This window comes from Bremia lactucae, linkage group LG10 (genome assembly GCF_004359215.1).
Source record: "Bremia lactucae strain SF5 linkage group LG10, whole genome shotgun sequence".
NCBI lineage: Eukaryota > Oomycota > Peronosporomycetes > Peronosporales > Peronosporaceae > Bremia > Bremia lactucae.
The window spans coordinates 5,910,690-5,937,042 of record NC_090619.1 but is presented as its reverse complement, the minus strand read 5'-3'; the positions used below and the strand labels follow the sequence as shown (position 1 = coordinate 5,937,042).

At 44.4% G+C, this 26,353-nt stretch overlaps 4 protein-coding genes across 4 annotated transcripts; 1 reads left to right on the top strand and 3 right to left on the bottom strand.

The window, feature by feature from the left end:
• Positions 1–10,794: 10,794 nt before the first annotated feature.
• CCR75_007876 (uncharacterized protein) lies at positions 10,795–12,267 on the top strand (the record flags this gene model as incomplete). The annotated part of the gene is made up of 1 exon (XM_067965932.1): positions 10,795–12,267. One exon carries the CDS (start codon positions 10,795–10,797, stop codon positions 12,265–12,267), a length of 1,473 nt encoding a protein of 490 aa, XP_067818940.1.
• Positions 10,814–13,597, bottom strand: CCR75_007877 (uncharacterized protein; the record flags this gene model as incomplete). The annotated part of the gene is made up of 2 exons (XM_067965933.1): positions 10,814–12,664; positions 12,735–13,597. The coding sequence occupies 2 exons, from the start codon at positions 13,595–13,597 to the stop codon at positions 12,514–12,516; spliced, it is 1,014 nt and encodes a 337-aa protein (XP_067818939.1). The 3' UTR covers positions 10,814–12,513.
• A 197-nt stretch (positions 13,598–13,794) lies between these two features.
• On the bottom strand, positions 13,795–24,289 carry CCR75_007878 (uncharacterized protein; the record flags this gene model as incomplete). Its single annotated transcript, XM_067965934.1, has 3 exons — positions 13,795–20,839; positions 20,907–21,427; positions 21,506–24,289. The coding sequence occupies 3 exons, from the start codon at positions 24,287–24,289 to the stop codon at positions 13,795–13,797; spliced, it is 10,350 nt and encodes a 3,449-aa protein (XP_067818938.1).
• Positions 24,290–24,361: 72 nt separating this feature from the next.
• Positions 24,362–25,460, bottom strand: CCR75_007879 (uncharacterized protein). Its single transcript, XM_067965935.1, has 2 exons — positions 25,325–25,460; positions 24,362–25,227 (listed from the first exon to the last, which is right to left on the bottom strand). The coding sequence occupies exons 1-2, from the start codon at positions 25,416–25,418 to the stop codon at positions 24,488–24,490; spliced, it is 834 nt and encodes a 277-aa protein (XP_067818937.1). The 5' UTR covers positions 25,419–25,460; the 3' UTR covers positions 24,362–24,487.
• Between the last annotated feature and the right edge of the window lie 893 nt (positions 25,461–26,353).

The window sequence follows — 26,353 nt, the reverse complement described above, 5'->3', positions numbered from 1 at the left end:
TAGTTAGAAATTAGGTAAAATTCAAAGACAGGTCTTTGTCCACCCTGGAGCCTAGCGTCCATATAGACTACAAGAAAACAGAGGTCCCGAACAATGGACCTCTCTTATGTGGAGAGCGAGCCTCGCTCTTCAAGTCACAAACGATTGCAAAAATGCAATCGGTGTCAAAAGACGGGCCCCTAAGCTAATGAGTGTATTGCCGCCGAAAAACACTGAGCGATGAGACCGATTCCCCACTAAGAATAGCAGAGGACGCGGATCCGACGCTGTGCGAAATCGCAACAACGAGTGGATCGTCAAAAAACGTTAGGGGTCAGTAGGTGCGAAGCGCCGTATTGGTTCTTGCTCCACACACACAAATATTGTGTGTGACTGCCCCAGATGATGGGGTTGACCTCATCACCTTAAAATTGCAGTGGCAAATAAATTGCCACTAAAGTTCCTAGTTGATTGTGGGTCGCCGAACATTTTCATCCGACGCCAATCGCTAGAAGATCGCAGGCTCGAATTTATTGAGCGCGATAATCCTCAAACGAGGATGACAGTGAGACTAGCAGCAGGCGCATGTGTAACAGAAAAGAAACGTGTAATTGGTTTCCAATACACGTTAAAAGTGCATAGTATTATGATAACTTCACCTTATTGGATTTGGATGACAAATTTCATATTATCCTTGGAATACCATGGCTAAGAAAGTACGAGCCTTACATAAAGTGACGGCATTATGCCGTGACGATGCCTGCCTCTCCTTCATCAGATGGTCATCGGATGGACGTCTCGGAGCATGCACAAGCGTGTCGATGTCCTTCGAGCGATTGCAATGGCCCCACTTGTGATTTGGTCGTTAGTACGAATGCAAAATAAGTTCAGTGTGACGGCCATCACGCTGTTGGGTCAGATTTCGACGGCTGTGCGCAAGCATTGGCAAGCCCCCCATTGTGACGTGGAACTAATAAGCTACGGTTGTACACAAGCGCAGGCGGTCGACTTCTCGATTAAGCCTGATGAAACGAAGGATGTTTGCTTAGAAAGCAACATCCAAGAGAACATGAAATGCCTGCCAATAAGAGACAGCGCGAAAGTCCTAAATCGACTATAGAGTCGATCGTAGAGAATCATGCTGTGGCTGCGCAACATCAGCTAGAGGCCGTTAGAGCGGATACTCCCCAAAATAACCTTGAGAGAACAAGTCACCTGGATCTGAGGGAATAAGTCCCCAAAATCTGCGGTCAAAGGTTCCCAGGTACCTTTGGAAATAAGTTTGTAAATGGAAATTGAGACATTAAATATCTTGGTAAGCAACGGAATAAGTGTAGGCGTTTATACACTTAATTTGATAGCTCCTCCGAAGTTAACTTCAAGAATAACTCAATTGCTAACGCTAGAACCGGATCGGTTCTAGCGTGATCTGCGTAGTGGCAACGTCAAACAGATCTGCGAACTTGTCATAAATGACAAGTACGTGACCGATATTCGGTCGGCAATAGTATTTTCTGAGAACGAACGGTTCTCAGCAGCTCATCGATGGACGAAAGTGTCCTCGATGAGTAGACTCAAATCAAATGATTTACGTCTTAATTCTGGAATTCCTATAAATTCAAATCTTTTTACAAGGATTCGATCAAAATTAAGGATGTGTTCCCTGATTCGGTGCGGCAACGCTTGCTATTTGGATGAACGAGGATGTGAGTTATAGGATTGTTTAGCTGGACGCTGGTGACCTATTTAAGCTACACTTAGGTACAATTACTATTATTGACAAAATAATGCGCGATACCAAGTTTACATTTGGATGACTTTTATTATAAGGCCGAAAAAAAATCTTGGCGTCGCTTGAACATGATCTGTATTGCAATGATGTATCATCCTACCGCCAAGAAAAATACATTCAACTCGTACTCATCAATCGTTTCTACTTAAGTCCAGAAGTTATGCACATTCGGTTTGTGTTCGCAAGAATATGAACCTTTACAACAAGTTCGTTATCAAAAATGTAACGAGGCACCTTTCCATAGTACTGATACCAGTACTAGACAACCTAAACTGATTACAGTGAAGGTTGAGTGTCTCAACTACTTCACGTACACGACGTGCAGAAAGAGACTGAGTCGCAAAGAAGTCTTAGCTACTAAAGATAAATGCAAGGCTTTAGAACAGGGAAAAGGTTAAACTTTATTAATGTTTTCAGTTCTTTAATAACGATCTTCTATCTACTGAATTGAACATATTAATAACTAAATATGTATGGCACCACCTCGCGCGACGCCTAATCGTGTCTTGTAACGATGGCGGGGTTAATTCAAACTTAAATCAACTAAACAATAGAGCTAATGTCTTTTGCGTCAATATAACCAAATTTAGTAATATTGGAACTTATAAGTCAAAATTAATGACAGATAATAATTTTGTACTTTTTTACTAATTCCCTCACCGAGGAAAAATAATGTTTATTATGCCTCTTATTAAAAATAATATTTTTTTATATCTCTTGTAAATAATAATAATTATGTAACGGGACACCCCGTCACATCATCCCTGAACAAACAGTCACAATAGCGACTGATGTGGAGTGACAGAAGCTTATAATGATATCTTTCCCTTAAAAAATTATTATTGTTTTTTTATGATTCCAGTTTGATTGCATTATTGTTGTTTTATTCAAAATTCATTTTTTTTGCGGATGGTATCAAATCCCGAGCGCGTAGCCTGCTAGCTTTGCGACCTCACAGGCTACTGATTTAGCAGACGTTAATGGGTCTACTGTGGGGAGCGCGTCACCTCCTACTCCAATTGGAGTTAACTGGAAGAAGTCACCTGCTAGTCCCATTGCAGGTGACGGTGACAAGCCTCCTGCTACTCCCATAGTAGGTGACTGGCACAAGTCGGCGCAATCGCCCGACTCATTCGCTACTGTCATGGCTTCCGGTTCACCCGGGGCCACGCCCGTTAAACCTACGGGGTCTAATGTGACAATCCTAGAGGTGATGACGAGGTTGTTCGACTCATTGGACCTCTTTGGTGGGAAGTCATATAATGCTGACTCCGTGGGCGATGATCACTCTGGTGACGCTAGTATGCGTCACCAGGGACTAAGTGGTCGCGAAGGGAAGAGTGCTGCTGGTGGTGCTGGTTTGCATCACCAGGAAATGAGTGATTCTAGGGATTGCTTAAAGGGCCAACTTAACGTTAACGTTTACATGAGCCAACAGGAGAGGGACCGCAATATGTTGCGGTTCGCTCCTGAAAAGAGGCCTTGGTTGCTCTCCAAGTTTAACCTAATTCGTTTGTCTGTTATGACCAACGATCGATATAATATTCCGTTATTCGACTCATCCAGGCTTCACAAGCCTAGTGAGGATGAGACGGAATTCTTCATCGATGCCTTTTCCCGGCATCGGTGGTATTCTTCTAAGCGGGCAAAGGATGTCAAACCTTTGTTCCAAGCTTGGACAGCCTTTGTACAGAATGTGCAAAACATATGCCGTGAGGGCTGGCTTGACAAGCTAAATAACTTTCGTAAACGGTTCGAGAAACGGACCGTAGTCGGTGCACGCTACAAATTGCAACGTTTGTCTAGAGAGGCAATGGCTCCTTGCCTCTTGTGAGGGAGGACTCATGCCCATGCTGTTTTCAGAGTGCAGTTTATGCCCCTTAGGAAGCCTCTCCCTGAAAGATCCTCGTTGGAGGATACTAAGCTCTTGTGAGATGCGTCAAGGGATTGAGAACCTCCGATCCTTATACGAGCGCAGAAGGCGCTCGTTCTAAGATAGACCTTCTGTCGAGAGGATGGGTCTCGTCGTAGGATGCGTACGCATACTACGAGGCAGATCGATCGTGTACGCATTTCTTGGCGATGTAGTACACGAAACGGGCCGATATACCTGAGCAGTAAATTATTTCTGCCTACATTCGTCACTTCATGTTTTGGTAGGTTTACTGTAAACAGTAGGAACAAGGTCGTTAACATAAATGAAAGTATGTTTGCTCTTCCATTTTTTCCACTTCCGTTTCTGTCGGTCCTGCTGACACGACTTTATTTTTTTGTTTTCGGTTCTGCTGACACGACTTTATTTTTTTGTTTTCAGTGCGACTGGCTCGCACTGCGGAGATATCAATATCTTAATTTTGAAAGTATTATCGTTCTCATTAATAATATTGTTTTTGATGCTGAGTCTTTTAGCATCGTTATCAAAGTCATTAAGATAATATTGTTTTTACTGAGTTTGTCCACTTCAATGTTACTTGGTATTCTTTGCATTGACCTTAGTGTTAATGCGTGATGAGCAAGAGCTAGAAAGTTTTTTGCTCGAGCGAGTTCCTCCACCCTTAAATACTAGTCACTCTCAAATAAGGTGAGTATGAAAGGATTGCGTAAGCCATCAACGAAAATATTGTATGCTTTGTAGAATCCTGCGCAGAATTGTTGATGGCAAACTCTACCATCGGCAATAACTCGTTCCAACTCGTAAAAGATTGGACGTATCCGCGAAATATCTCTTCGAGAATACAGTTTGCATGCTCCATTTGACCATTTTTTCCAGAATGATCAGAAGTTGACATTTTCAACTGTGTTCCAAGTGAATTGAACACAGATTGCCAGAATTCGTCGTAAATTTACGGTCGCTATTCAAGACCAGTTCGCGAGGTGACCCATGGAGTCGAAATATCGTGTCAACAAAGACACGAGCACAGCCTTTGGGCGAACAGAAAGATGTACCGTTTTTGCTGAAACAATCAACGAAAACAAAAATATTATTGCTCTTATGTTCGTCGTCGGGAAATCCGAAGACGAGGTTTATTGATACAGACTGCGAACACTCTGCCGGGACAGGAAGAGATTGTAATGGAGCATGAGATGAAGTACCGAGCTTGACCCATTGACAAACTTCGCAAACACGTATGTACTTACGGATGACATCGTACGGGCGTGGCCAGTAGAAGTCGCGACTTATCGTAAGATAGTAAGATAGGGTCTTCTCACGTCCACGAAGGCCACTATTGGTGCATTGTGGTACTCATACATGATCTTCACACCTCGTGTCGTCATCCCCACCTAAATGCAAATCATTATGGGTGGGGATGACGACACGAGGTGTGGGGATGACGACACGAGGTGTGTCGCCCGCAATGGCTGTATAACACAGTGACTCATTGCGTGTTGTGAATGGATCTATTAAGGATCTCTACAATTTCGACTATTATTTTAAGGATTGTTGAAATAGATTTCTAAGATAATTCATCAGCCCTTTAAGCGCCTTAATTTCTTGATAAGCTCCTCTAACGTTGCCGAGTAATGTTGACGACAAAACACTCATTGTTGCAGCAGTGGCCTTCTGCTCACTGTTGATATGCACAGCCGCTCAAAACCAGACCGGCGCGAAAGGGCATCATCGACGACCTTAAGTCGTACTGGTTTATACTCCACCAAGAAGATATAATTCGCGAAGAAAACAACCATCTCGCCATTCTGTGCGAGAGGTGTGGACTGTATACGGCCATGCGTTAAAAAGCATGGTCCGGATATAGAATGAACGGTCTATCTTCGAAGAGATAGACCCTAAATTCAGCCAGTACGTATTTCATTAAAGGATTTCCTTGTCATGCACTGGATAGTTGCGTTTAGCTGGTTGAAGCTGAAGCGACTGGTATAACAACGCGCTCTGCGCCGTCTGTGCCATATTGCATTAGCGCACAGCCGCTGGCGTCACATACCACATGAGAAGGTCACTCTTGGTCCGCAATTCCCAGGATTGGCGATTGCATCAAGCTTTGCATGATATTCTCAACGGACACTGACAATCAGCGTTCCATGACCACTTTACATGTTTCTTCAACATAGAAGAAATATGTACTGTCATTCGGCATAATTGCGTGAGTACTTGTGCAGGTACGCCGCTAAGCCAAGGAACTTTCGAAGTCCCTTTACATCGACTGGAACAGGCCAATCAGTGATCGCCTTGATCGTTTCTGGATCCGAACGTACAACGTGTTTATCCATGATGCGCCCAAGAAGTGGTATTTTGCTTGCAGCGAATATACACCTCTTGAGATTTGCATACAACTTGTGCTTACGCATAAGTGTAAGAAACTTTCGGACATGGGTACTATGTACTTTAACGTTCGACTTTCCATCTCTGCTGTATACAAAGACATCATTAGAATGACTCCGTCCGAAATTTCGCACGTATCTCAACAGATTCTTACACATCTGTTAAATTCGGTAGGGTTTATTTAGTTTCTGTGGCACAACTAGCCACTACCATAGCATACCGCTTTGGGTGCTTACTGCTGTGAACGTGATATCTTGTTCACGCATAAGGATCTGATAGAATCCGCCCATCCGATCCATTGACGAAAAGATAGCACTCTTTGACATACCATGATTACGTCTTTACGTGGTATCGGCGCTTGAGTCGGTACCGTTGCAGCATTGAATTTATTGAACGCATGCACAATTCGCCATCCTCCTGTAGCTCAACGCACATAGAAGGTCGGAGAGCTATGTAGGGAAGTTGATTCCCTCGCATAGCCCCCTGCTAAGCGATCGGCAACGAATTTGTCAATCACTTATACTTGTTCACAAGGCAATGGCCATTGCTTCATGAACAGTACTTCGAACCTGGGATTAGTTCGATATCGTGTCAAGTCCCTTTTACTTAGGCAACTCGCACGGTATTGATTCAGGGAAGACATCCTTAAAGTATATTAAATCTTTATATAAAGGGTTTGTCTTCAAAACCTCCAAGGAATCGGACGTAAGACGTTCAATCCGAGTCTTCTCATTTAGGATACTTTCGTCCATCGATGAGCTGCTGAAAATCCGTTCGTTCTCCGAAAATACTATTGCCGACCGAACATCGGTCACGTAGTTGTCATTTGTGACAAACACGCAGATCTGCTTGACTTTGCTACTGCGCAAATCACGCAGAACCGTTTCGGCTCAAGCGTTGGCATCTGAGTTATCTCCGAAATCTACTTCGAAGGTGCTATTAGATCAAGTGTGAAAGCGCCTAGACTTGATTCATTGTTTGCTAAGACATTTATTGCTTAAATTTGTTTTCTTTGAAACTTATTTCCAGAGGTAACTGGGACTCTTGACCTCAGGTATCTGGGGACTCATTCCCACAGATCCTTGGGGACTTATTCCCTCAAGTTTATTCGGAAAGTAATATTCCCAACTTCCTCTAGCTGTGGTTGTGCTACCACACAAGATCCTCTACGATCGACTTTCCAGTCTTTCGCACTGTCTCTTGTAGACGGGCATTTTAAATTGTCTTGGATGTTGCTTTACAAGTAAGCATTCTTGTTTCGTACCACTCAACTTATTCGAGCGGTCGAACTTAGTGGTAATCGCTTGCCTGTGCGTGGTACTGGATCAGTCAATTTAATACTTGAGAGCGGCAGGACAGCGATTGTCAACAATGTGTCTTCATTCGGGGCTTAGACCGCAAGCTACTATCTGTGTCGGCGCTTGCAGCGCGTGGAGCAGAAGTTCTTTTTGAAGATAAGATGTGCTCAATTTAATTCGAAGGTCAAGAGGCCGCCCGTGGGAAACGTTCGAGGAAGCTATATGTTCTGAGCTTAGCGAGCTCTACCAAGTCCAAGTCCAACAACAATAAAGCAAATTTGGCCACGACTTCCATCGATGATTCATTGTTATGGCATGCCAGACTTGGCCATGTTGCGCTTGACCGTATAGAAGCACTGAGCAACATAGCAGACGGTGTGCCGCCAAATTCATCGTCAGCAGTGTCAGAAGGCCCATGCGAGGGGTGTGCATGTGGTAAGATGTGTGTTTCGAAATATGCAAGGACATCTGGAAGTGTGGTGAAGACAACTCACCCCTTGAGGTGGTACACAGCGACTTGATGGGACCAACTACAAGGGCGGGGCCCGATGCATCGTTGTGTTTATCAATAACTGGTCACGTTATGTTCAAGCCTACCTGGTCAAGCGAAAGAGCGAGGTAGTAGATAAGTTTAAGGATTACAATGCATTTATGGAGTCGCAGTTGGGAACTCGGATCCGCTGGATTCGAAGCGACAATGGTGGTGAATACTGCAGCAAGAAGTTCAACAAATTCTGTGTGAAAGACGAACTCTGCCTGCGCTTGTACACAGCTGTCGGAATCTAACTCTACAATGTGTTGTGTAATCACACTGAAGTCTTGTGTGGTCATGTAAACGACCGACCCTCAAGGGAGGCCATCGCACTCACTCGTAGGACACCCACACGCTTGTGGACGCTCCAACACGTTAATCAGTTGGCCATCTGATAAACAAGAGACGGACATCGTAACAGCTTGATGCTGCCAATTGATACATAGCTCGTTCTTCTGAGCCATGGTAATTTAAGGATGACATTAAATTTGTCACATAAATCTAGTTCGATGAAATCATCGTCGTACTGTTTACCATTTAAGTGTATTGAATACCAACTACACGGTTCTTCACTGTCACAGATGCGCCTGTTGCTAGGCGCATTGTCATCCTCTTTAGAGGGATATCGCGCTCAATATTTTTGAGCCTGCGATCTTTCAGAGCGCTGGCAAAGCTAATCGAAGGCATTGGCGTCTCATATAATTATTCGACGCCCCACAATCGACTAGCGACTTAAGTGGCAATTTATTTGACACTTTTATTTACAGGGTGATGTGGTTGACCTCATCCTCGGTGGCAGTCACACACAATGTTTGTGTGTGTGGAGCAACTTTCGCCGAAAGGCCTGCACATTTCATTGACGTTGCTAGATCAGCAGGGCGCTCCGCTCCTACTGACCCCGACCGTTTTCTTACGACCCATCTCGCCGTTGCAATTTCGCAACAGCATCGGATCCGCGCCCTCCTCTGTTCCTAATGAGAGGCACTGGCTGGCCGTGGGGTACGACACTCATAGGCGTAGTGGCCCGTCTTTTGACAACGATTACATTTTTATGATCGTTTGCAACATAAAGAGCAAGGTTTCTTGCACTCTACAACGAGAGATCCATGGGTTCTGGAGCTCCGTTTTCTTGTCGTCTAGGTTGACGATATGCACCAGAGTAGAAAAAGGCCTGTTCAAGACTGAAGTCCTCCTGTTACGCTATAGAGATTGCTTAACCAAGCGACTCTAGTTCAAGCCGAACAGGTGTGTCTTAACGGGACCGTCTGTAAGGCCTTTAATAAACACAGTTACCTGTGTTTGTTCATCAATTGGATGACTCACGATACAACTGAGCAGGTATCGTGTATGCTGGGCATAAGCGTAGAGGTCACGCTTGCCCTACTTCAAATCTAGGAGCTCGGCTCAAACCCCGAATTCGGCTAGTGGCGGTTCAAGTGCTTGTCGAAGCCGGGTCTTATAGGCCTCAAACGACCCAAAGACTAATCGGTAGTGAAGCTTGAGCCCCAAGGCCAAGATTTGGCACGTCCGGCTCAGTTGGACATGACAAATTTTACTTTCGTCGCATCATCACTGAAACGACGAGCTTCTATGGCGTCATCTAACTCGACGAACCATCTCAAGAGGAAGTCGCCTTCGACTGCCTTAAACTTAGAGCTTTCTATCTTTAAAATTTCGGGTCGACGCGGAAGCGTCGGCCTAATAGCAGCATTTACATGCTGCTGTCTCAACAGTTCCAATTGTTAAGCACCCTGTTCTCTCACATATATGCGTGTTGAGCCTTGCTGGTGAAGCAAGGCTATTTTCTCTTGTGCCGCGTCGAGTTCGTGTAGTATGAGCTTGGCTATGGCCGCATGCTGTTCATCTCTTCCCAGAGTGTACATCATGGCGCCAACGGCTGGCCCGCCTGCGGCTGAACTCATTCGTTCGATCGCTCTCCATTCAAGGTCACTCAAATGAGTAAAAGCTTCACGCTTGGCGTGATAGCCTTCCGAGGGGCTGAAAAGCTCCCTCCTTCTTCATCGAACATGTCCATGTTGGATGGAAGAAGCGTAGGTCGTTAAACGGACTACGAAGTGCTACCAGGTGTAACGGGGCACCTTCCATTAGTACTGATCAGTACTAGTAAATATTAGACAGATTACATCGAAACTTCACGTACACAGTGGTATAGAGGACGGTTTCTACGAAGCTTAGGGTATTTAGCTTATAGGTCTTGACAAAGGCTTTATAATAGAGAGGAAGTAAAACTGTATTTCTTTATATATTTAGTTTCCTACGTTGGTGATATTGATGCAACAAGACATTAGCTCTATTGATTGGTTGATGTAAGTCTAATTCAACCCCGCTGATCATTATGAGTCGATTGAGCGGTGAGCAATGAGGCGCCATACTTAGTAAGTTATTAACATTATAAGTTCAGTAGTGGATAGAAGATAGTTTATCGGAACTATTTAAGTCAAAATTAATGAAGATAATAATTTGTACTTCTTTATTTATTTCCTCGCATAAAAATAATGTTCATTATTTCTCTTATGGACAATTATACTTATGCAACGGAACACCCCGGTACAAAGCATGTAAAGATTAGCAAGCGAGCGTAGCAATTCAATGTTAGGAAACATTATAATTGAATAAAAGCACTAGGAATACGCTTAAATTGATTCGACGCATTTTGCTTAGTCAAGGAAAGCCGAAAAGGCTCCTACGATAGAAACGTTGCGCAAGCATTTCGGTGGACACCTTATCATCCGCCACATATTTCTTCCCTTGCTTGAAAGAAATTACATATTTTCATGATAAAAAGCCCAAGCTTCAGCTAAAAAGGAGATGGCCCCCGTAGAAGCTGCAATTCGTTCTGACAGGTCAAGGCCGAAACCAGTCATTCAAAGTCCCTGCAATAAGAGAGGAAGGCATGGGAGATCGCCGCGACGAAAAACCCGCGGACTTTCTGTTGCCAGAGACAGTGAAGGGATGGTTCTCGCTCATGTATACGCACCTCATATCTGGCAACGTGACCGAAATGGCGCGTTTGTACGACCGTGAGTTCCACAACTTGACCAACAATTACTTTAAGCAGACCTCGTGGCCGGAACCCAGCGCCGTCGAGTCGCTTGTGGACAGTGACCCTACTTTTCTGGTCTTATACAAGCAAATTTATTTCCGTCACCTCTTTTCGCGACTACAGCCGGGCATGGACATGAAAGTGGCGTCCTGGGAGACATACGTGGCCATCTTTGACGGTGTTTTAGATGGCACCCTCGATCTCGAGGTGCTACCATCGCAGTGGGTCTTTGACATTGTTAATGAGTTTGTCTACCAGTATCAGTCTTACTGTCAATACCGGGCTAAAGTGGCAACCAAAAGTGAGCAAGAGATTACTGCATACAAGGAGAGTCTTTTTATCTGGGACTCGAGCAAGGTATTTGGCTATCTCCACTCATTGATCCGATTTTCTAAGATTGAAGCGATTTTGCAAGAAGAAAAAGGAGCCCAAGCTCCGACTGAATTTATTAAGGAGCTTGGATACTTTAGTCTTATCACGCTTGCCCGAGCTCACGTGCTACTTGGAGACTACTACACGTCGCTGAAGCTACTGGAGCCAATCGATTTGTTTAACAAGAGCTCGCGTGGCGAGACAAAGACGACGGCTCAAATTCACGAAAAAAGTCCTGGATGCCACGTTTCAGTATTTTACCACATGGGCTTTGCGCAACTCATGCTTGAAGATTTTACGGCTGCGATCCGCTCGTTTTCCACGATTATTCTACAGGTTAATCGTAATCGCAGCTACTACTCGCGCTTTGCTGACTTTGAGCAGCTGCACAAGCTTATGGAAAAAGCTATGGCATTGCTTGCCATTGCGCTTTTCCTGTGCCCTGGCCAACGCGTGAATGATCAGATCCACTCGCTTATTCGCGAAAAATACGGCGATAAGCAGAGCAAGCTTCAAAAAGGGGATATTTCCGCTCTTACGGAGCTATTTGGCTTCTCGTGTCCTAAATTTATATTACCAACAGTGGCAGTGGAGAATGAAGTGCCCATTAATCGCAGTACAGAAGCTTCTCAGCGACAACAGAACGCTTTTAGCGACATGGTTGTCCGTCAGCAACACGTTCCAGCCGTGAGATCATACATCAAGCTGTACCGCTCCATTGATTTGGAGAAACTCGCGGCTTTTCGCGGCGTGGACGTTGAGCTGGCACGTGCCGAATTGATGGCGTTGAAGGTAAGCGGCTCGCGGCTAAAGTCGGATGTGCACTTCTTTTTAAACAACAACCTGGTTCTCGTCGATGAAGAAGCGAGTAATCAGCGCACTGGCGAATTCTTTGTCAACCACATTCACAAATTTGCGCGCATTGTGGATGAGTGCGCCGTTGCCCCATAAGTCTTCCTTACATAGTCTTGAGGATCTCGCGAAATATTTGAAATACCTGGTCATTAGAGATGATGAAAGAAGACGTTAGTAGAATGGTCAAAAAGGTCGGCAATCCTACATTTATCATGCGATTAAAGCAGTATTGCATCTGTTCGGAGTAGCAAAGGATGGTCAATTTAATGATATAAAATTTCTGTCTTTTTAAGATTGTCTCGATTCACAGCTTTGGGATGAGAGTATTGCTAGTAATTCTCTTCAAAATCTTTTTTGTGCTGGCTTTGATTCGATTAGTGACAATGCGCGTGCACCAGAACTTGTCGTTGTTTTGCTTGCAACCACAATGCAATAGTGCGCCTGAAACAAATAAAATTCCTCCATTTCGTCGAAAATTTCGAGCTTTTCACGCCTAAAAGCATACAGAAGAAACCTTTCCATTAATATGAGTTATACACTACCACCTTGCAATCTAAACGTACTTGGCGCGTTCAGTCGGATCCAGAAAATTATAGTAAATCTTGTTCATATCCCAGCATTGAGCCATCTCATACTGTTTATTAGTAAATCGTGCAATTTGTGCCTCAACTGTTGGAAAGTCGTAGATGCTGAGCAAATCACATCCACGCGCTTTCAGATTTGACATCATTACCTTCCCAAACGCATCGTCAGGCAAAATTTGCTCGTATAAAGTAAAGCTCACATCATCAAAGTAGGACGCAGCCCATACAACAAACTGCGTCGAATATCTGGCTTCCATGTAAATCAGCACGCACTCGGACACAAATAGCGTTGGAACGCTGGAATTTATTCCCGCCGCCTCCATTTTGGCAGTCGTTACTGCCAGATCTCTTATATCACATGGCAGCAAGTGATACCCAGGCACGTGTAATTCAGTGTGATCGGATGAAATGGCAGCTATAAAATTTTCCGGAGCCTCGAGACCCAGCAACTTTTGCAGTGGTTTGCGGCGTTTGATTGTGCTCACCTTCTGTATGGTCACGTCTTGGAAATCCAGCTCAAAATATTCGCAATTCGCAAGCAATTCGCTACTCTTTAAGCGAAAGTACATGGTGTCAAGCCCGGCACCTAAAATTACTACCTGCTTCTTCAGCTGCTCAGCGACTAAGAATTTGCGTACGAGCGACTCGACGGCCGCCACGCGCGCGTAATAGCCACGATTGATGATAGGCATGCATCGGGACGGCGACCTGACGAAATATTGCGCAAAAGGGTCTTCGTAGTAGCCCATTTGAACGGCGGAAAATTTGCATTGCGACGCATCCGACGCCGTCTCGCGCACAGCGCCGTCGTGCTCGGCGTCATGTGCCATGTTCTGCTGCATAAGATATTTTTAAATTATTACACAAATAACCTCAAAATCGAGTTTCGATTATTACACAGTAGCCTCACCAGACTTTGTTTAGCATTAAGAGACGAATAAGTTAAAAAGTATGGTAAATGAGTAATGTCTAAGAATCGAGAAAAGCTTTATCAACCTCTGGATTAATATGAAACGGTAAAGTTAGTATGGTTTGTTCTCTAGAGCCACGGAGCCCATCCTGGGAAAAGCTTGCAGAGATTTTGTGGGTCCTGTGCAATACTAATGAGTTGCTTCACCTGTCCTTCGATGCTTAACGCACTGCCGTTTGGGTCCTCGTATCCTTCAAGCTTTTGCTTGACACGAATCAAAGCTCGAGCAGCAGCATCCGTGCTTCCAGGCTCAGCATGCAACACATCCGCATCTTCTGGACTGCCTGCTTCTGTTAAGCTGCTACTAGATCGACTCAAGCTCCGTGTACGGGTTTCTTTTTCTCCACCACCTTGAATGCGCAAGGCTTTCAAAGGCGACAGTGTCCAGCGATAGAGCGGGTCGTGCACAAAGACCTCGAGAATCGTGACAACTGAAGCACTCTTCTTCCGCAACAGCTGTAGCGTCACTTCACAGCAGCGAGTGAAAACGCCATCGACACCGGAGATACCCATTCCGTCCACCATGTCACGTGTGAGTCGAAAAGGGACAGTCTCTGGTGTAAAGAGGGCCATCCCTTGGTCAAACACGACGCCGAAATCAATGTGTACAAGTTCTCCCGTCACTTCATGAATCAAAATGTTCTGGGAATGACGATCGCCAATGCCCAAGATGTACCCCACAATCGACGTGACTGCTGCACTCTGCACGTAAGCCGACCGACGGCGATACCACACAGCTGCATCTGGAAACATTTCCAAGAAAAAGTGATGAAAGACGGGTGTGAAATTTTTCTGAATCTCCAAGTACGCTGACAGCTTATCAGGAGCATTTTTTAAGTACTGACGGCATTTCATGTGCTTCCATTCATGCGGATGGTACCGCTCATGAGCTGACAATCTTTTCGACGTTCGATTAACTAGATACGAGCCCCAGGGAACTGTATTTTCAACCCATTCCAGTACGCCTGCGATCGGTGAGAGCGGAACAACTCGGTATGTGCGCAGCCGCAGCTTGCGATTACGAGTCGCTTTATCTTCCATTAAAAACTGGTTCATTGTCTCAAATACTTGCTCGATGACGAGGTCTTGTCGAGTGTCATCTTGACCCTTCACTAGCTGCTTATAGCGATTTCCATCCGAGCCGTAGCAGTAAATGATTTTTGGTCGATGGATACCACTATCCGTGATGGAGAACTTGGGCTCAAAAGAAAGCATTCGTGCAATAGTTGAGTAGTCCATGTCAGCTTGAGGGGCAATATTCGTGGTAAGAACGGCCGGCATCGAGGCAGAACCGCCACGTCTTGCGCGGACTCGAAGGCACTGATCAAAGGTCGTTGCTCCGGACCTTCCGCTGTGTATTCCACTTATTGTCACTACAGAAAGAGGAATCTTTTCCTTTTGGTTATGGTACTCACTTGTATTAAACAGCGCTAGTTGGACGTATGCGCTCGCCACGGTATCGAGGGATTCAAGTAAGTCATGTTGCTCTGTCTTCATTAGTTCACTCAAATAAACTTTAGCTCCCTCGGCCTTTGCATCGCCAACGTTTGCTCGAAATTGCAGAGCACCCTTGCCTTCCACGTCACCACTGTTCTTTAATGCGATGAGCTGAACAAGTGTATGATGCGGGTGTTGCACGCTCAGCTTCATCACAAGCTTTCGGAGTGCCGTTTGGAAGGTACTAGCATCGCTTGAGCTACTAATACGAGAAATGATCTGGTATGACAGTGGCACAAATTTGTACGAAGGAACCAAGTCGATCACTTGTTCAATGAAAACTCGATTAATGTCCGCCTTTCTCTGATTATTGAGCCATAGCGATAGTACACGAAAGACCTTGTCCAGCTCAGCATGTGAGGACAGAGTCAGTCCCTTAGCGTAGCTGCGCAAAGCACCGATCAAAAATTGATCCACTGAATTCTCAACTTTTGAGCGCTCATTCAAATCAAACTCAACTTCTCTGTGTAGAGTATGAATGTGCGCTCGATTTTCATGCTGCATGCTCTTTTCCATCAATTGTAACTCTCGTAATTCCTTATCCCGAGCTTGCACAACTTTATTACCAGCTAGCCACTCCCGCGACGTTACTCGAGAACTCACCTGTTGATACATGGCAGACATGAAATCAGCCAAGGTGAAATGTGCCTTCGCTGCATCTTTTGATCGATAAGACACTGCTTTCGTATCAATGTTGTCGACAATTTCTGTTGCTTTTCGAAAATAATTCTCGAGAATAGTCTGCGAACTTTCTGACCGCTGCGACGTAATCCATTTGCCTGTAATTGTAAGCGCTTTGACTTGCAGTAACTTTAACGATGATATCTCTTCCTGCGATAAGGTTGAATTCTCGATAGATTCAGTCAACTCGCACAATTCTTTTTTGCCAATGTATATCGCACTGCGAGGCTCTTGCTGATTCCATAGCAATTTCGCTTTTTCAATTTGCCAAAGTGCCGTCTCGTAAATGCTCAAAGAGCCGCGCTCACAGAGCTGTTCAAGTTTAAGCAAGGCTCGGTAAGCTACTGCCGGTCGTCCGGCTTTCCGACTGAGCGAAGCGAGGTCTAGATATATACTCGTGATCATCTCATCACTGTCTGACGGCTTTATGATCTGAACTAGAACTTCTTCTAGCGCTAAAAGACTGTCAGCCTTACCAAAGTCGTTTTTAATCTGCTCGCGTCGTAGTTGCCATTGTTTCAATAAAGGCATTGCTTCCAAAGATCCATGTGGATATACCAACGCATCACCTTGCGACGAAGATGGCCTTAAGCCTATTGTGGCTGTAGTCGCGATAATCGACTTACTTTGAGCAACTTTGAATTCTCGGAAGAAGGTCGCGAGCTCTTCAATTTCATGAATAGCTTGAAAATGCGCCAAAGCCTCGTAGAAATCTTTCGTGCTCTCAAAAGAGTGCAAGCTCAGTTGAATAGACTGCAGAATTTGCTTCTTTGCATTTGTCGATATCTGGAACAAGTGCGTGAAATTACCGTGAGCCAGCGCCCGCAAACTTTGGAAAATTGTTCGCTGCTTGTAAAAGCTTGCCACCGGTTGATGTTTAGTGTTCGGACTATCCCAGGTTTCATTTGGGGACGAAAGCTGAGGCAATACTTCATCCCACTGCATATTCATCCAAGAGCGATTGTAAATGTGCTCTAGGGCTTGGGAAGAAGCTGAACTGCAAATTCCCATAGTGTCGTTCTGCTGGAGTGACTGTAAATAACCTTTAAGCAAATGGTTGTATCCGAGCGCATGCAACGACGTCAGCATCCCATGTACAAGATGAGGCGGTGGATGACTACTCATTTCATCTTTATAAATCTGCGGCTGCTGATTTGCAAATTGCAGTGACACGTCATAGAGGGAAAGAACCTTTACGTATTCGCCTTCACGATTATACTTTACCAATTGGGACTCTATCGTGCGTCCGTCATTTATACCATATAAACCGTCATCGTCACAATCAAAGCTATACGCCTCAACAAGAAGGTCGCGAATATCGCTTTCGATTGCATTGCTTTCCAATGTGGATAACGACGTAATCTTTCCACCTTGTTGTTTTTCAACCCACATCTCAATATACTGCATTGCTGAATAAGGCATCTTTACAAGAATTGCAGCTTTCGCAACGAGCAAAAGGTTCACATCTATCAAGCAGCCATAGGTATATTGAATGTTTGGAAGTTCACGTAGTAACGAAGATCCCGTCGATCTTAAGCGCTTAGAACTTGCTCCTTTACTTGCAGACAAATCCTGTGAACATCTACCATTACTTTCCACAAATCGAGCTTTTTCTGTTTCCCGAAGAAAATTTATGCTGTGAACAACAAGCTGTATGGCCTGAAGAGGCTGTGATTCATTTAAAGTCGACTGATGTCGATCATTGATGTTCATGCCACTTGAACAAGCTAAAATGAATCGAACACCTTCATTAGCAGCTTGCCACACCTGTAGACCAATATTTATCTTCGCTTCGCCAGCCTGTGAATCAACAGTTAACATTTTCTCATCATTACTATTTCTCAAAATGCTGTCGAGTGCGTAAGGAAAGAGAAATATTGATATATCCGTACGCAGGGCGCACAAGGCAGAACACGATCTCAACACTGGATCTTTAGATTCTCTGGTCAAGCAAGCTGTTAATGAACAAACCCAGGACTGAAAGTTTCGCTTCACTGCCGATGTCCAAAGATCCATGAAGTACCGGAATGAGCGCTTAGACTCATATGCATGACCTTGACTGCAACTCGGAGCAGCCGCTGACCAATTGGAGGGCTTGGAAAAAACAAATGGCTCCAAAAATGATTTAAATTCAATATCCTTGCTTCGGGCTAAGGCTGCCACGCCCTCCTTCACATTGAGCACGCTTTTCACGGTTCTCAAAGCAACCTCTAGCACTATCGGATCGCCACTTTCAGTTCTTGAAATATCGAGAAAAATCGAGCTTAAAAATGTAAGCACGCTTTCATGCATTTGAGCAGGATAATTTGCCGAAATCTCGTGGAGCGCACCGCGACAAAAATGCTTTCGATATAAGCGAGATACATTTTTTTCTTGTTCAGACGAGCTTAGCTCATACACACTGGTATCAAGCGCCCCAAGTTCACCCAATGCATCTGCTAATTTGAGCGAGCCATTGACACGATTGCAACTATCGTATCCTGGTGTACCAGAGAGACTAAGATATAACAAAGTATGAGCTAGTGATCCGTACAATTTCTGAGCTGTTCGGCTTGAATCTCGTAATGTTTTAATACTTGAGCTGATTGCTAAAAAGCTCGCTTCATTATAAAAGAAAGGGCTATTAAACTTTGTACCTCGCAATTGTTCCCTTTGAATAAAATAACGCATCTGCCGTTCCGCTTGGGTTAATAAGGTCTCTCTCGTGTGTGACAGCTTATTAATTTTATCTGATTCATTGAGACTTTCCGTCGACACTATATTCGTTCGGAGCTTTAGAAGAAGTGCGTTTAGCTTGTCCAGACTTGCTGCTACACCATACGGAACTATGTCGATGTCAAGGGCATATTTGCTTTGCCCACTTTCCAAGCTAGAGCACACAGAATAAATAATCCACTCCAATTGTGTTCGATCGTCAGCATTTAGGCTTAGTTTTCGCTCCTTGAGTTGAATTGGCGTATTACACTTACACTTGGATAAGATATCGCTAATTTCTTGCACAACGAAATTAACGTATTTTCCAAACATTTCTGTATCTTTCAGAAAGCACTCGCAGCTTTCACGAATAAGTAAAGCCAAAACACCACTGATACGTCGCCGATTCCTGATGGCTAAGTGCTTAATTGCCTTAAAGCATATTGAGATTAGGAGATGCTGTAAAATTGGGTTCTCCGCCACTACATAACGAGTCTCCACGACCAAAATACTGAAGCAATCCACAGCACACTCTGCCCTCGGGTCAAATTTTTCTGATCGTGTTAAAAGCACATCAAATTCACACAGTAAATCAGCTGTATTAATAAGCCTCCAATCAAAGTCTGCGTAACTTTCTCTCATGACTTGTAATGCGCCCTTCATCAGCTCGCATTGAGTTTTAAGCTCGTCTCCATTTTTCTCGAGAACTTTCCACACCATGAAACGCGCCATCTTGCTCACAACTACATGTCCGAGGTGCGGCACTAAAGCCCTTTTCTCGGCCACGACTCTCATCTGCTGTGCCAATAACTTCAGCTTCGGATCGGAATGGGCAAACAAAATGAATGAAAATGCTAACAGATCCGTGGTAAGCTGAGCATCGATATCTGCAAATTTTAACATAAGATGTCGCTCATTTAATTGGTTGCCTAAAAGACCTGAAAGAAGCTCGTTTACGAATTCAAATTGGCAATCATTCTCCACTACGCTACTTGCTGATATGAAGTTGTGAAGCACACCAATCGGAATAATTACGTCTATTTCCATTTCAAACTTCATTCGTCGAGCACAACTATCAAGCACTTCCCCTATCAAAATGGACAGCGGGAATTGTTGAAGCAATATTAATCCATCAGGAAGAGGAGCTTTCGAGTTACTCAAAATCCATCCGGCCCTTCCTTCAGACTCTTCAGGTGCTTGTTTGTAGCTTGCAGCAACATATCGATGCCATAATGTGCAAAAGTGTTCCTCCAGCAAATTTGACACATTTGCATAACCATAGAATTCTGCAATCGCTTCGAGACACTGTGATATAAGCGATAATTTTCCGAAACCATACAAATATTTTGAAGTGGATGCCATATCTACGCAAGCGCTAAGAGCTTCAGGTAGTGCAGTCTGGGAAGAGCAGGCGCTGATATACAAGCTAAGTAACATAGTCAAAAACGTATTAATGCACGGTGGAGACGTAACAACATCGTGTATATCACGCTTTTGCTGCTCTCCACCACAATCTGCAACAGCATCTTCATCTTGATTTATAGACTCTTCATGTATTTCAATTATTTTTTTTTGCACATTTAAAAAGTGCTGAAAAATTTCTTCGCCTCCTTCTGGAAACATAAAATATAGAGTCTGGAGACCGCGTGCAGCTATACAGCGCACGCTTATGTCGCTGTCGGTCAATCCTTGGACACATGCCTCTTCATAAGCCATAAATTCATGCGAATTATGGCGAAAAAACACCTCAAGGCACTGCAATTCGACTCTGCGAGTCATTCGCAAGCTTAGCTTCATTTCAAAATCGCTCATAGAATTTAAATGCCGCCTTGCACATTCAGTCAAAATCACAGGAATTTGTTCGCCGTGCTCGCGATGTCGCCCCTCATACACCAACCCCGCGAGAAGAAGGACAGATAACACTTGAGAAAGAAAAATTGCTGCCCTTGGGCTTTTTCTTTTAGCATTTAAAGTGGCGCTCTGATCTCGCATACCTTCCTCTGCGGCATAATCAATTAATGTTATAAATACTTCCAAGCTGCTAGAACCAATCACGCCACAAAGAAGAGCTGCCACTGCCAGCACAAAATCGGGTTCAAACTGGATTGCTACAACGTGCTTTTTTACTGATGAGAGTCCACTATCTTTTTTTAATAGCAAAATTACCCGGAAACACCACAAGCCAACGCTCTTTTGTATCACGCGACTGGAAGGGCGGTCACGAGTGACGTCATTTTCATCTCTGTAAGACAAAGCCACGAGCAATAGCGAGACATAAAATAAAATATTCAAATCCAAAGAAGACGTACTTTTCATCCATAATATCCCATTCCTTCACTGTCAGCTGACCGTGCGATGGCAAGGATTGGCGACGTTTTGATTCCCAAAGAGTCTTACTACCACGCGATTTGAAGCCAGTGCGCTGTCGAGGTAATATTGAGGTTGGAGTATTATTGGCAGTGTCAACACCGCCACAAAGCAGATCAAGCGATTCTTCCAGCACCCTGACAATAGTTGTTAAGGACGGGCGGAGCTCTGGTGGAGTGCGCATTGCTATCGGATCTGCGGAAGGATGACGGCACTTCTCTAGTTTCTGCTTACCTTGCAGGACCAACAGAATCGTTTGCAGCTTTCTTAAAGTATGAAGCACGCTTTCTGACATCGACTGACTATGATGTGCTTGCTTAATTAAGCTTGGCGTGAGGTAATCTGCAATTAGGTCGAAAAAAATCTTAAGCAGTGGAGCAACGCAAAGGCGATTCTCATTGCATATTATACTGCTTGACGATTCATCTCGAGATACATAGAGTGCCGCAAGCACAAGTCCGACCTATTAATATAGACATGAAGCAGCGCACATATTGTGAGATCGAAATACTGAACTGTCCAGCGATATTATTGAGCTTACGTCAAGTGAGTTCGCCAGTATGCGCAAACCTTTAACTGGATTGCATCCCTTCGAGGGCAAATTGCTAGTAATTTCCGATAATAAGCCCGTAAACAATTTATTAACTTTAGTTTGGAGTGTTCTTGATCGCTCAATAGAGATTGATTGAGTATAAATTTCTTTGGGGAAGCAGCGATAAGATAGTATACGCTCATTGTCCTGGGACACAATCAGCTTTTTAAAAAATTTCGGTACCGCCAGTCGTTCGAATTGATCTTCCGTATCGTCTGCACACGATTCAACTCCATGACACCAATTTACATCGCTAGCCCCAGAATATTTGCCAGTAAGTGCTTGGAATGGTAAGGGAAAACTGTCAGGTTTCACGCCTGTCGTTGTATCTGTGAAATCCACTGAAAGATACTCAAGGCCAGTGTCGAGCATGCAGAAAGCTATGCCGAATCCATTAAACTCTTCCCCAGAATGGGAGCCCTCACATTTGCTGACAGTTCTGGCAGATAGCTTTCGAATTAGATCAGGTGTAAGAATTACATCCTTTGATTCGAAGAAAGGGCTTTTTAAGCCGAAAAATGAATCGATTACAGAAGCGTAGATGAATGAAGATATCTCGGTTTGCCAATCTACTTTGGTGTATGAATTTCCTAAATTTCCCGCCATCGATGCATTTGTTTGAAATACCTGTGCCTGAAGGTGATCAAACAAAGATTGAATAAGCTTCAAGTCATGATTCGTAAAGCTATTTTCGCCAAGCGAAAACAAGTTAGGTCCCTCTGAAGTTACTGCAGGCAAATTAGTCCCTGCAGGAGGTATTTGTAAATGATGAAGAAGGGCAAGCATTATGCAAATGGAAGCCACCGAAGTTCTTGCACATGACTTTATGCGATCTCCACGAAAAGCGGAACCGTCACCGCTTGGTGGTCCAAAAGCTGGTAAATTCCACAAAGTCTTACTGTGTGATTCAATCGCATTTATTGAAACGAGCTGAAAGGAAATACAGCAATTAAGAAGCGTTAGCACCGCGTCACCGGTTTCGCCTCGCATCAGTCCGATTCCCTCTGTTATCTGAATATATGGAAGCTCTGGACGAAGCAGGTTTTGCCAAATGTTAGTCCAATGCTCATTTAAGTCACAGTGACAGACTTTGCGATGTCGCGCGGAGAGAGCAGCCAATTGAATCAAAATTTGCAAAATCAATGCTTGCCACTTTCCGATTCGTTTAGCAATTAGCGAATCATTAAGCTTATGCATAATCATCATGATATCTCCAATGCGATTAAGGATGTAGTAGTCGCCGTGGCGACTTAGAATAGAGAGAAGCAAGAGGAGCGATGAACCTGAATCATTGACTTGCTTTGTATCAGTGCGCGGGACCTGACACGAATTTCTCGATAAGTATGTAAATGTTGACGACTTTTGTTGAGAAGCAGGAGAGAATGTGTTAGCTCTCATGCTCTCAGATTCTGTCCGTGGGCTGTCAAGAAGTTGTTCAACCAGAGTCTCCCATGCCAATACATGCGAGATCGATCTGACTCGTTTGCTACCCACAACACTAGGGTCACATAAGTCCTCTTCTTGGGATTCCAAACTACTAGCCTGCATTAGATCCGATACTAAGCAATCATGGCTAAAAATAATATCTGTTATGCAAGCCAAATGGCGAATCCCATGATCATCAAATCCCAACGCATTACCCAGCCGCTCTTCCCTCACAGAATTAAAGTGAGTCGTCATATGATTAAGCTCATCAGTTCTCGTCGCTATCTGAATAAGTTTTTTCATCTCGCGCAATAGTTTCAAAGGAGGCAAATAGCAAAATTCGGGCTTTGCACACACGTGATGCTGGTATAATTCCAAAAATGAAATTAAAAATTCCGCTGGGGCTCCGCGAAGTCCTTTTTTCCTGACTTTGTTCGATTTGACAATGAAATCTAGCATCGTAACTCCTCGCTTCAAAAGATACGGGCCTATTGAACTAAAGTGCGCCCTTATCAAGTCGGTCAACGTCTCCAACAGCGTTGACGCGATCACGAGCAGTAGACTATCAGCTTCTCTCTCCATAGATTCACGATTACCGGCTTTGAACCAAGCCTCTATCTCCACCACCAGTGCTAGCAGCATTTCGCTTTTCAAGTCGCACGGATAATTTCTTACCAAGTATCTCGTCACTCTGGCTCGTGTGGCAGCCGTGCCTATATCTCCGATTAAATTATCATCAAATTTCGGAGAGATGCTCCCCAAAGCCAGCTGCAGCATGTTTTTCCAATCTTTGTAGTCCAACACGGCGCAATAGACGCGATATTGCACAAGAACTTCTACTGTGAGCCATGCCTCCTTGTCTACAAGTGTCTCAAAGTTTTGATCGAATTCAATGGCCGTTTGACGATCGATCACAGCCACCGAAAAGGAAAATAATTGGCGGATGCAGTCTCGTCCGTTTGGGTCCAGATGCAACATCGGGCCGTCTGCCGCTACGTGTGCCGTCTCCAGCTCCGTACGTAAGTAGTGCCAGTAGCGTAGCTGTGGAATTTTCGGTCGTATTTTGCGCTTGCGACCAGTACTGCCCAAGTCGAGATACGCGCGCATTTCCTCCTTGATCACGTGCAATAGGCTAATTAACAGGTAGCCCCAGCTGCGCCAGCGATGCACAAGCTGGCGGTTGCGGTCGTCACTTAAGAAAACCTGCAGCTTAGCCACGGCGCTGGACACGCTTTTTAGGCTCTTAACATGGCGTAGATCATTGCACACTGCCGAGAAGTTGAGCCACTCTCCGTCGCGCTCCGCCATGGCGCAACGCGGTATCAGTTAGAGAGAGTTGACGACAGTTGTAGAGATGTTTGAGAAGAATGAATTTAAGCGTAGAGATAAAATCGAATCTTTCTTTTTTTCATCGTTCTGTACTCATTTGTCGCTTTAATCCCCTTTAAATCTGATAATTATAGCTCCGTATCAAAAGCGAATTGAGAGATGAACTATTAGCTACACTTACTGCAGGCCAAGCAGCACGCCACCATTGCCACCAGTTTGGTTTGGCAAATACGTAACATTGCGAGACTTTGCGAGCGACTCGGCGATCTCGCGAGCTGCATCGATACGCTGCACTTCGATGAAACCGGATCCGCTTTTAGCAACGGCGTCTGAAACGAGTCGGGCCGCTTCAGACTCACCCTCGGCCTTAATGACCGCAGCCTGCCGTTCTTGTTCAGAGCGCATTACCACAAATTTTTGGCGCTCAGCATCTTGTTGCGCCACCTGCTTCTGCTCGACGGCACGAGTAAATTCTGGACCGTATTCAAGGTGCGTAATAGACACATCGTCTAGTAGCAAAAAGAAGTTGCTGCAACGTTCGTTCATCTCTTTAGCAATCTGCTGCGACACCTGATTACGACGAGCCAGCAGCTCAACGGCATCGTACTGAGCCACGATGGACTTGAGTACTTCATTGCCGACTGATGGCAGGATCCGGTCAGCATAGTCGGCACCGTACTCGGCATAGATATGTGATAATTTATCGGCATTTGGTCGATAAAGGCAACGCAACGAAATGTTGACATTCTGCAAATCTTTGGTGCCCGTACGCGAGCTGATGAGACGGTAGTTGGAACGAACATCTAGGATTGTCGGGTATTGAAAGAAGGGAATCTTGAAATGCGTACCCTCGCCCACAGACTTTTCCAAAATGCCATCCTTACGGTCAAAGATAACAGCACGATGGCCTCCGTCCACTGTATAAAAATTATGGCAGATAAAAGTCAGTTTAGAAATTGTGCACCGAGCGCACTCTTGCCCCTTCGTCGACGGACAAGAAGTAAACATGCGTACCATCATAAATGCACTCTTGGAGGCAGAATCCACCGAAACTGACAGCAGCGCCGACGCCAGCTACGCGATTGAGGAACCGAGATGCCATGCTCATTGTTCTTTTCTGTGGCTATGGGCACCTTAGGATACAAGATGGAGTGGGCCACATCAACTAATCGTAGCAAAATGGACTGTAACTGAAGACGAAAAAGATGTAGTCTTGACAATGTTGTATAATCTTTGTAACGGGGTATCGATACATAAAATTAACACTTAAAGGTTGTTAATTAATATATTATCTGAAAGGTACATAAAATTTGGAGAATATTAATTTATATAGTAATGTTCAGAATTCTTATCCATAAATAGGTATATACCATTATATCTATTTATTCCGCAGACTAATCAGCTGTAGATATAAAAAAAGAGAGAGACAGATAAGATAAGATAAGATAAGATAACAATTCAGTTGCATGTTTACTATTAGATTATAATTAAGTTAGAGTTAACAGATAGAAAGAAGAGATATTTAATTATATTAATACAGTTTTCATTTTACCTATTAAAGCTAGTTACCATAAAGAGAAGCCTTCCTCTGCACGTACTAGTGTACGTGAAGTAACGTTGGGCACCACTCACAACTGAAGCAGTGCGAAGTGGACTTGTACTGAAGCAGTACAAGTCGTAGTACCCCGTTACACCTGGTAGCACTTTGTAGTCCGTCCAAGGACCACATTTCCCTCATCTAACATGGACATGTTAGATGATAGTGGGAATACGCATCACGTTTCACGTTAAAGCTACTCCTTTCTAAGTGACATAGAAAGGAGTGCGGTCGAACGAATGAGTTCGACCGTAGGAAACGATGCAATCTTGGCAATGCTGTCCAATTTGGACAGAGATGCCCTCCATTCAGCCATCGCCAAGTTCATACAACATGAACTTGACGAGTGAATCAGCAAGGCTCTCAACAGGCAGAACTGTTGAGGTTACGACAGGTACAGACTCCTGAAGCTGGGATGACGCAAATGCATTGTCCCGAAACCTTAA